Source organism: Ostrea edulis, chromosome 3 (assembly GCF_947568905.1).
Source record: "Ostrea edulis chromosome 3, xbOstEdul1.1, whole genome shotgun sequence".
In the NCBI taxonomy this organism is placed as follows: domain Eukaryota; kingdom Metazoa; phylum Mollusca; class Bivalvia; order Ostreida; family Ostreidae; genus Ostrea; species Ostrea edulis.
Window position 1 is genome coordinate 84,235,164 of NC_079166.1, and position 12,275 is coordinate 84,247,438.

A 12,275-nucleotide genomic window follows, 5' to 3' on the forward strand; every position below is an offset into this window, starting at 1 on the left:
TTCAAATCTGTTCTCCAACTTTAGTTCGTCTTGAATACACTTTACTGAACTACGCAGGGAGTCAATTTCACTTGACGTTTCTTCAGCCATCTTTGGAGGCATGTCTAGTTTTTTTTTTAAAGAATCTTAATGCCCAAATCACCAACTACTTTGATGATTTGTTTAGTGTTCGATGTACAATGTAATTTTGAGATACATTCCGTGAGCCCTTCCTCCTGTCTTGACAGTTTGTCGTCAGATGCGTGATCTATATTTTGTTTAGCTACTGTCTCTTCAGTATGTAGTCGTTTATAACTATCTGCTGTTTTGTGGAGTTGAAGTTTCAGAGGATTTAGTGTTAACCGTATTGATCGATTTATTGTTATTGTTAAATTCGTCTATTTTATTTACAACTTGTTTGGGTGGTGTGAAATCATATTCATAGAATTTGTCTTTGTTGTTGCCCTGTACGTGAAAAGTGCTAATTCAAATAAAAAAAAAATGTGATGTTGTATAGAACAGAGAATGTATCATGGCTCGATACTTCAATAACAATGGCTGTGTCATTTCCTTCTTTGTATTAATGATTTTTCCTCATAAAAATCATGAAAACACTGATCCATAGAAATATTCTCTCACGCTTCGCTCTAAATGCGATCATTCTACCGGTTTTTTGTTGTTGTTTTTTTTTTGTCGTAGAGGTATGCATTAAATTCTTTATAAAGTGCTTGTCGTACCTTGGCACCCGTTGGAGGCTTCAGTTTTTCCGAGATGTAATCAGGTTGAACTTACTTGTAAGCTTCCACTAAGGAAAGATTGGCTGCCGACATTTTATCAATCGGAAATGGCACAATGCGTTACAATCATCGATAACATGATTTCTGTTAGGCGTTAATGTTTTTTCGCCATTACAGTGCGGACCCCTAACCATACATTTTATATGAAAATGCCCGTCTATGTGATATATATGAACATTTAATGCTTGAAATCCATGAAACATATATACAATTTTGTCCGATTTTCTGGCGTGTACTTATTACGAATTGTTTTGTTTTTCAATGCATAGAAACTTTTTGTTGTCATTCGTTTTTCGGTCAAACTTTAGTTTTCTAGGGCTATCCATTTGATTTTGGTTGATGAAGGTTATTGCTATGAATGTACAGCCATGATTTATTTTGAGGTAGCGGGTTATGTATTACAGAAATCGAAAATACATGAGAAGTATTCTCATTTGTTTCAATATCGCTGTAACAAATTAGGTTACTAACTAAAACCCCGGCTCGGTCCCAGTCTTCGGTCTCGGTCCAGTGATTAAAACCCGGGCTTCGGTCCCGGTCCCAGATTTTTTTGAATTCGATAAAAACATAATGCATCAAAATATTTTAGCCCCAATTTTTCGTTAATTTAGATATGACATATCATCCCTGCATTCTGATAGTTGATTAATAATACTGTTGTCGTCTTTCGTAAAATAATATGTGAAAACTCCGGGACCGGTTGCATATACTTTTTTATCAAAAAAGATAAGAGTGCTATATTCAATGACATTCCTTTGTATGCACATGTACGACGGCGTATCCGTGCCAATTCAACCTAGCACAAAAAATAAAATTAAATCGTTTCTACGATTTATTAAATTTATTAAAGATTTATTAAATCGTAGAAACGATTTAAATAGTCGTTTCTACGATTTAGAAAGTCGTTTCTACGATTTAGAAAGTCGTTTCTACGAATTATAATTAAAAAGTTGTTTCTACGATTTAAAAAGTAGTTTCTCTATTTAGAACATCGTTTCTACGATTTATTAAATCGTAGGAACGATTTAAAAAGTCGTTTCTACGATTTAGAAATTCGTTTCTATGCTTTATTAAATCGTATAGAAACGATTTAAAAAGTCGTGGGTACGATTTTGAAAGTCGTTTCTACGATTTATTAAATCGTTTAAACGATTAAAAAAGTTTCTACGATTTGAAAAGTCGTTTCTACGATTTAGAAAATCGTTTGTACGATTCATTAAATCGTAGAAACGATTTAAAAAGTCGTGTTTACGATTTAGAAAGTAGTTTCTCGATCTAGAACATCGTTACTACGATTTATTAAATCTGCGATCTAAAAAGTCGTTTCTACGATTTAGAAAATCGTTCCTACGATTTAGAAAATCGTATAGAAACGATTAAAAAGTCGTTTCTACGATTTTTAGGTCTCGGGTGACATATTGCAATTGGTCGTCATCAGTCATCGTGCGTTAACAATTGAACATTTTTAATTTCTTCTTGAGGTTGTTTGGGACAATGTGTGAATTAAAGAAGGGGCATAATGTTCATTTAGACTTGTTTATATATGTGAGTATGTACGTATGAGTTATGATATATTAAAATATCTGTCTTCAGTAATTAATGAGACCTATGTACCTTTTGTTTTACTTTTGATAATGATCATTCTTGTTGAAAATGTATGATATGTTTACGTTTGTAAAGAATAATGAAGTTCTAGCGAACTGCTATCCTACCGATAACAGATGAGTTTTTTTTTATTTTTTCGTAATCAGCATTTGATTAATTCATATTCCGACGAACGAAGTAAGGGAGAATGTAATACTGTATGTAAAACTTATATGGTACCAATATTGATGCACCAGATGCGCATTTCGACAAATAATGTCTCTTCAGTGATGCTCAACCGAAATGTTTGAAATCCGAAATAACTATGAAGTTTTAGATCTAAATATAGCTAAAAACAGCGTGCCAAACAAGTGGAGCCAAATTCGTCCAAGGATAAGAGCTATGAATGAGGGAGATAATCCTTAATTTTTAAATGAATTTCTAAATTTTATAACAGCAATTGAATATACGTCCGTATTTTCAAGCTAGTAACGAAGTACTTAGCCACTGGGCTGTAGAGACCCTCAGGGACAAACAGTCCACCAGAAGAGTCCTCGACCCAGGGGTCATAATGTAAAACTTATACGGTACCAATTTTGATGCACCAGATGCGCATTTCGACAAATAATGTCTCTTCAGTGATGCTAAACCGAAATGTTTGAAATCCGAAATAACTATGAAGTTTTAGATCTGAATATAGCTAAAAACAGCGTGCCAAACAAGTGGAGCTAAATTCGTCCAAGGATAAGAGCTATGCATTAGGGAGATAATCCTTAATTTTGAAATGAATTTCTAAATTTTATAACAGCAATTAAATATACATCCGTATTTTCAAGCTAGTAACGAAGTACTTAGCTACTGGGCTGTAGAGACCACGTCCAGCTCATCCATCCTCTTCCATCTGTGTTTAGCTCAGCTTAGTTTGAAAGATTTTCTTTAACTTCATAATATCTTAGCAAGCAATTCACAATTACCTTCGGAGTCTTGTTTGATTTTCCAGCTTCCAGTCATATCACATGGCGTGAAAAACCGTCATGAATTGCTATACCAAATGGTTTCAACTTGTCATTTCCATCAATATGCCAAATATAATTTGAACATTTGCTGCTGTACACTCTTCACTTTAATATGTCCTTTTCCGTATATGCATGGATGTCTTGTATCAGTGGCAGATTTAAGGGAGTGGGCGCAGCCGACACCCTCTACAATTTTAAAATTTGGGTAAATCGTGGTCTCTTGTTTAGAAAAATGTAAACGATAAAAGAAACATTAATTTATTCCACTCTCGAAAATATAAATGACAAAATCTTTTTTATTGAATTGATTTTATTGGGAGAACTTACATTTTTTTCCCAAAATCCTTTAAAATTTGCATCATTTTATTAATTTCACCTTACTTAAAATGATAGAAAATAGTAAAAATGACTACGCAGGAGACATATATATCAAGTCCTATAAAATCTATGTGGTTCCGGGGGCTTCCCTTGGCCCCCAACCTGGACCCACTGGGGACCTCAAGGCGGCCCCCAGACTCATAAAGTTGCGTCCTCTAACCGCAATCCATGTACCAGCCCCTTTGTATGAAAAAGTAATATAATATCCTTTTGGGAAACCCTGTTACCAGCTTTCCAGTAAATCCATCTGTACCTATGAAGTTGGTCACATTACTCTAAAGTTTCCTCAATGAAAAGGGTAACATAGCAATACTATCAATTATATATGTATTTCCATTGGAAAAGGCCCAAAGTTGCAGAAATCCTTTCAATATTGTTTTCATTAATAATAATGCGGTACTTATGCGCTAAAACAACAGCTATTTCGGAACAACACAGTCTCTTCTCAAAATATCGTTTAACTACATGTAATTCCTCTTGCTTTTCCATTATCATCGAGGTCAAATCGATTTAAATTGTTTATACGATAATACAATATGCCCACATACCTTATCGGTAACTTAAGTACTAGTTAAAAGTATCACTATTGTCTAAAGGGCTATAAAATATAGAAATTATTTCCTGTTCTGAATATCTAAGCTCAATTCAAATAATCAGCAAAAGTATTTTATCAAACAACATGCGTTCTTTTAAAATCTTCAATGCCCTCATAAGTGCATATTCAGATGAAAGGCTTTACATAATATGATATATTTCAATATTAAACGATATGACTAATTTGGACCCATACTAGAGTCAAAACCCTGGGATTGCAAATTTAACCTTATTTTGTACATCCTTTTTCTGTTATTCTTAAACATGCATTTGGATTTTATATTGTATCACTAAACTTAAAGAAGTCTTTCAAATCTTTAAGACAATAATCATTATAATAATTTTGTCACCATCCTGAAACCAAACCCTTACCCCCTGGAATAATGAAATTTACAATTTCTGTAAAGGACTTCCTACTCCTTTTAGATATCCATTTAGTTTTAATTTAGTATCAATAGCACTAAAGAAGATGTTATATAAATGTTTACACATAAATGCTATATACCAAGTTTTGCTTCACCCTGGGTTTAAATCCCTTACATAAGGGATCAAGAAAATTGCAATTTTGTTAGGCTTTCCTGATCCACATCACTTTGCATTTATTTTTCGTACATATATGTGGTGTTAGAGAGGACGGATTTTGAAAATTATTCAATTATGTGGCAGTTTTTGCCCTGCCCTTAAGGCTCGAGGGCTGTAGGGGTTTTGGAATTTACAATCTATGCCCCCTTTGTCCCAAAGATGCTTCTTACCCAATTTGAAATGAATTGGAATGACCATACTTATCAGAAAGTTAAAAATGTTCAATTGTTAACGCACGATGACAGACAACAACCATTTGCAATGTCACCTGAGACCTAAAAATCGTAGAAACGACTCTTTAAATCGAAACGATTGTCTAAACCGTAGAAACTACTTTCTAAATCGTAGAAACGACCTTTTAAATCGTTTCTACGATTTAATAAATCGTATTCCGTGAACGATTTATTTTTATTTTTTCTTCTAGGTTGAATTGGCACGAATACGCCGTCGTACACATGCATGTTTCTGATTCATTTTATGTTTGTGTTTTATTCAAGTTTCCTTTTTATCTCAAAATCAAACTCAACTTCGTGATTTTTTTCCCTCCCAAATGAACGTGTTACATTATATTTTCATAAAAAGATATGGATATAGAAGAGAAAAATATATATGTATAGTACACCGTACAATTATGTACACCGCTGTTGGTATAAGCGTTGTGAGGTTATAATTAATGTTGTATTTGTTTGTAATTTACTGCTGGATGTAGTTTTTACAAAATTAATTCTTTTTTTATCATTTAGGTTAAAATTGACAAAATTTGCAAATTCAATAATGGTGTATTCCGAACCGGGTATCTGTAAACACACACACACACACACACACACACACACACACACACACACACACACATATATATATATATATATATATATATATATATATATATATATACGCCTCACTTCTCTCTCTCTCTCTCTCTCTCTCTCTCTCTCTCTCTCTCTCTCTCTCTCTCTCTCTCTCTCTCTCTATCTATCTCATGTATCGTGAGAATAACATCAATTTGTTAAACTATGATGTTATATTAGTTGTTTTAATCAAGGAAGATAAGCCTCTATGTAAATATTAGAATAATACAACGCAGAGTACACGTGCAAAATATGAGTACAGAATGAACGATGTATTAAGTACTTTAGAAATTATGTTCATTAGTGAAATGAGGAAAAAAAAATCAAATATTGTCCTGCCATTTTATTATAATTTTTTGAAACATGATGAATAATTGTTGTAGATAGCGAAAAAAAAATAATGTGCACTCTTGTCAACAACCCCCGCCCCTTTCCTGAAATATTCTGAATACAAGAATGATGCTTTTGAAAAGCAAATGTTATACCCCCGTAATCGGATATTCGGGGTGCATTTATATAGTTTTTTGTCCATCCGTCTGTTTGTCACTAAAAACTTGAACATTCGGCATAACTTTCGAATGCATGTCGATAGGGTTTTCATATTCCACATGTGTATTCCTTGTGACAAGACCTTTCCTTACATGCAATTCTTCATCTTTCAAAGACCTACTTTTGAATTTTTTCAACCTTAGCCATAACTTTTGAATGGTTTGTAAACACACGTGAAGGTATAAAATGCTTCAGGCAGGCATACTTTTCTTGAGGCGCTAACAGTAGTCCTATTTGTATTTTCAAAACTGTAATTTATTTTTAAATGAATTTATATGTATGTCTTGCATATTTATAAATGTAGATTTCAGTGTTGTAAATTTGTCAGTTTATGTCAAATTTATGCACTTTGAAATATAAGATATGTTGAAAATAGGAAACACAGTTTTTGTGCAGCATGATTAATACATGTATTTTTGTACATATATGCGTATATAACTATTCACAATAAATATAGTTACCACAAAATATTACAGTAAAAACATACCATATATTATTTGAATATTATCTAAAGTCAGAGGATATATTCTGTACAAGTATACATAATCTGACATTTTTGGTGAGCATGTGTTCTATGTATGCCATACTTTTATCGATACTATAACTATATTATTAGGTGTGTTTTTTTAAAGCATTGTATCTAAAAGAACCACAAGTGAAAAAAGAAAACCAAGTATCAACTGAAAAATGAAGAAATATTTTATAGTTATTATTCAATGGTTATATACAAATATATGTAAAATATATACCCATATAAAGAGATCGGGTTCGGAATACAAATATGAATCTTTGAAAACTGATTTTGACAAGAATAGAAGAAATAAAATAAATGAACAAATAAACTAACTATAAATTACAAACAAATACACCAGGATAAGTACATATATATTATTTCCCTTCTACATCCTTATCGTTGTATGAAAAGGTAGTGTAACGCGATCATTTGGGACAAACTGTCACGTACATGTAGTTCAGTTCGATTCTGACATAGATATAAAGAATATTGGGATAAAAACCTACACACACAATAAATCAGAAATATTTGTATACAAAGGGATGTCATTGAGTATCACGTCCTTATCTTTTTATGAAAAGGTAGATTATTTAAAGCGGCTATTGGGGAAAAATGTTGAGACCGGAACCGGCTTTTAGCATTGTTTTTATTTCTCGGTTCCCAACGGTCCCAGATTTTTCACATATTATTTTACGAAAGAAGAAACAATATGATCAATTTATTATCAGAATGCAGGCATGATATTTCATACCTAAATTATTGAGAAACGGGGCTCAAATATCCTGATATATTCTGTTTTTTATCGAATAAAAGTATCTGGGATTGGGACCGAAGACCGGGAGCGAGACCGGGTTTTAGTCAGTACCACACATTAGGTATAAACGATGTTAGAAAAGATGGTTGTAATTGGTCATTGCATTAACATGATATCATATTGTGGGAAGCTAACACTTTAGATTTTAGCTAGTTTAAATGATATCCAGTATGTTAAAACTCTTCCGCGGTTGTTCTGCTTAGACGATTTCTGTTTTGACAAGTGTGGTGCTACGTACTTTAAAATGTGTAATATGATCAACAGATATGTCAGAACGATATAAATTTCGCCGTCAACAGATATACCTTATATATAATCCGGGCACGTTGTGGCGTCCTCTGGAAAATGGATGTGATGTATATACAGATTGGTTACTGAGAACCGTGGATAAAATTGTATTTTGTGAAGTCATCACTAGCAATACATTTATTGATATTCAACTTGTAATTCAGATTTACCTTCGGCCAAGACAGCCTTTATTAAAACTATGTACAAATGAATACAAAATATTTAAGTCAAGAAACGAAGTAATAATTGAAACGAGATTATTTTGGATACGATGTTTACATGTAACTGTATATTTAAAATATTTCTATAGAAATAAATGCATGTAATATAGATTTATCTAACACGTATTCGAACAGCTATGAGTTTCAGAAGCCTTCAATGTGCATGTAAAATGATCAGATACAGTATATGATGGGATTTTTACAGCCATGATACTTTCACATTTTACAGTCATTATTCAGTAGGAATATACAAAATATTGAATACTTCTTGAATTATTTAACAAAGAATTTTACGTTAAAGTCTATGGGAAGAACACGTTTTACTAAAACGTTTAAAAAAAATCATGTTTTCATACAAATCGCTCGGTAAAAAGTGAAATAAATGTTCTATTCATTAAAATATGAAATGAAATTGATCATTTTAAAGGAAGTGAACTAGAAAATATGTATTGCATAGAAGGTGAGGATTTCATCTCTTCGTGTTTGCCCAACTCTCTATTTTTTATTGCTGATAGGAGCTATGAGATTGATCACTGTTCGTGATCTTCACATTTCATAAAAATATAAAAGAACACCTGAAACTAAATAGTGTGACCTGAAACTAATTTGATTGTTTCTATTACGAGATTGTATCAATTAAACACTGTAAATGAAAGGTGTATGGAGGTCACCCGTTATATCTGTGCTCTGACATAGATGATACACATTTATGTTGGTGACTGGGTCATTGGTACATGATATATTTGAATTTATTGATAAGGATTTTGGTGAAAAAATGATATCAAATCTGATAACAATACAATATGAAACAGAAAAAAAACACTCATAAAAGATATGTCCAGCTTCTCCAACTTATAGACGTACTCAAAAGCATTGTATATTTTAATATTGAAACTCAAATTTATGAGATTTTAAAACACAAAATAATATACTTATTCAGAATGTGTATCTGAGTATGGGGTTTCAAGAAATCGTAATTACAGTGTTGCTTACGAAATTGTCCCTCATTGTTTGTCACAACAAATGAGAGTAAAATTACTCTTATTTTCCCCAAGAGGCTGATCTCATCTGACCCACTTTGATAAACTGTAGGCCAAATATCTTGATTGAATTTCTCCAACAGAGTTGTTTCTGTCTTCTATTATACGTATTTGTAATAGGAAATGCTTGCATACAGCTGTCTGTTATGTTTAGATGTTAATACACATGAATACATGATGCATTTTTCAATTTTGCATATTTTGTACCTGTTATATAGGTCAGCTGGGGCTCTTAAACTCAGTTCTCGTCTCTTGATACATCAATGCAAGCTTATCTGATGTCACTCCATCTGATATACATGTATATTGTTAAACGTTCGAATGACAGGCTGTTAAAATTCGAGGATGTTAACTTAAAATTGGGTCATTAAGCGTTGTAAACAAACAAATGAAAAAATCAAATTCAGAAATGGTAAGTCAAATAATGTCAATCACCCTCTAAGGGGCATTTTGTTTTTAGAAAATTGAATTCGTCTTATTTTACCAAGATTGGATATGTCTTTCAAAACGTTTCAAGTGCAAAATGTATCTTTTTAATATCGGGGGATAAACAACGGCATGTAATTGATCGGAAAATTCAGTGACTGTCTCTATTTTGGGATTCCCATATCTAAACAGAAAGCAATGCATCATTACAAGTGACTGAGAGTCAGCTTGATATTTAAAGAGAAAGACATTGTCACCTGCTACAGACGGCCAGAACTGAATATAAATTATGAAGGACTGCTAAGAGATTCTTTGAAGAAGTCAATTGTAATACCAAGCCAAGCTAAGCTTATTTACAAGCAAGCCCGCGCTACGATTAATATTTTTGATAACGTTTGATGCGTACTAGTTTACAATGAAAACATTATACCATTCACGTAATACGTAATGATAATTGGTGATAAACATAAAAACAACATACAATGATTGCTTACCCTGGCAGTTTTGAATCTTCTTATCTCCTGTCACTCAAGTTATACTACTTTTCAAACGATCACTTGATGTCAATTAGTAAATCACGCAAAAAGGAGAATTCACGATATTTACTTTCTCGAAATTTTGCTACAGAGAATATACTATGTCAATCAATATATATATATATATATATATATATATATATATATATATATATATATATATATTTGAATGCTTATTTAAAAGAACAAAGTTTACAAAATACCAATATATTCAATCTTCTCCATATATCCACTCGCCATTCGTTAATTATTATTGGAAAACGTAAGGTAAACATTGATTCTAACTACGAATAACTCTGTTTACCTCATCGAAATATATTGCACATGGCGCGTGAGATCTGTTGACAGGGGATACTTACTCCTTCTACAACCTCTACCACGTCTAGTATATCCAAGGATCCTTGTTTGCCCAACTCTTTATAGGAGTTATGAGATTGGTCACTGTTCAATATTCTCGCATTTTCGCTTAGCACAGTCAATGCTCTGTAATAAAGGCAGGAAGAAATTTTATTATTTTTTGTAAGATTAAATATTCTAGCAAAGCATATCCCCTTTCATAAAAAGTATCAATTTAGAATTTCGCACTGCAGAAATAAAATATACATGGTCGCTATAAGTCTTTCGAGCGAGCTGCACGCCTTAAAAAGATTGCGGTTATTCGTCCCTGGATCCTTTTATGATATACAGAAACATTAAAGATCCTTTCTGCGAAATAACAAGGATAAACTAGAAACAGTATTGTATCACACAGAGATATAGAAATATTACATTAGAATGTATTGACCAAGAATGAGAAAATAATTTGTACGAATGGATGTATACAATATCATTAAATGTCTATCTAAATATGTTAAAACGGGGACCTCCTGCCTTATCGAGGTAGAGTTATTGATGCGTATCATATAGAAATATAAGAAATGATTTAATGACTATGTGAAAGCAGTGTCACAAATGTAAAAAAAAAAAAAAAGTACGCACAGTTTTACATGACTACAGTTTTCTCAAATTAAATTGAAACATTGAATACTCAAAGGGAAACTCCTTAAAAACCGCTCTAAAATCGATTATTTTGGATGAATGATTGGATAAGTCAAATAGTACTGATTTATTTTCACCTACACATGTATCATACTAATTGTGTCCATTTATTCCAACTCAATATGGGATCCCAGATTAATACCATCGCTTCTAAAAATCTGAGTGTAATCTTCAGGTTTTCTATCCAGGTATGTCGTACAACCTGTTTGGTCACGTGGTGGATTCCTGTCCTCTCAATCAGACAGAGTTTACTGCAGCCGCGACCAGACTGAACTGTACCGTGGATACGAATGGACGGAATCAGTATACATGTGTTCCTAAGTTTGATTTGACGGCGATAATAGAATTCTGCTATAATTATACTGTAGCATTATACACAAAAGGTTAGTACAAAATCAAAAGCAAAGACAACATTGATATTTTTTTATTTATTACTATAATGTAAAGTGGTATGTTACGTTTATGATTGCGATATTCAGATGCATGTATCTTAATGATGTCGGAGAACTGACAAAATATGTTCTGTTTATGCACATACTGATGTTAAATATTGACGTTGTTTTGGAAACCGTACTACTGTTCCACCATCATATTCACTTGTACATCAATCTACGTTAATATACTGTCCTTTCTTTTAACCAGGCACTTGTCTAGGGGAAATAAAGAATGGACGCCTGGACACAATCAACTGTAGTCAGTTCACGGAGGGTTGTCCAAGTGACAATTACCAAGGAAATGAACTGTATAGATGTTAGTACATTAAGTAACGATTGCCTAATAAAAGATACAGACACAATACAACCAATATAAATGTTCATCAAACTCATACCCTCACATATATTCATGTTTTCCTTTAGTTCCGCCTTGCTTCAAAATCAATACAGAACAGCGATGTTTCTATGCAGACCCCTCTTGTCCGAACGAGTAAGTACATGTAATCAGTTATGTAGGGCGTACATTACGCCAAATTAGCGAATGTTCAAGTGATTGTAGCAACCTCAATAATTGAAAATACTTCTGTTGTTACGTTTGTATATAAGTACATGTAAAACTTATAGAGTAACAGTTACG

At 32.7% G+C, this 12,275-nt stretch overlaps 2 protein-coding genes across 2 annotated transcripts in view; both read left to right on the top strand.

The window, feature by feature from the left end:
• LOC125673012 (uncharacterized) overlaps window positions 1-12,275 on the top strand; it is a 1,263,960-nt gene that overhangs the window by 463,166 nt on the left and 788,519 nt on the right. The gene's annotated exons all lie outside the window — the stretch shown is intronic.
• LOC125674562 (uncharacterized) overlaps window positions 1-12,275 on the top strand; it is a 142,618-nt gene that overhangs the window by 2,532 nt on the left and 127,811 nt on the right. Inside the window, exons 2-4 of the mRNA XM_056161037.1 lie at window positions 11,393-11,587; window positions 11,847-11,954; window positions 12,062-12,128. Of these exons, the coding sequence (XP_056017012.1) occupies window positions 11,395-11,587; window positions 11,847-11,954; window positions 12,062-12,128 (368 nt within the window). The 5' untranslated portion in view covers window positions 11,393-11,394. The remainder of the gene's footprint in view (window positions 1-11,392; window positions 11,588-11,846; window positions 11,955-12,061; window positions 12,129-12,275) is intronic.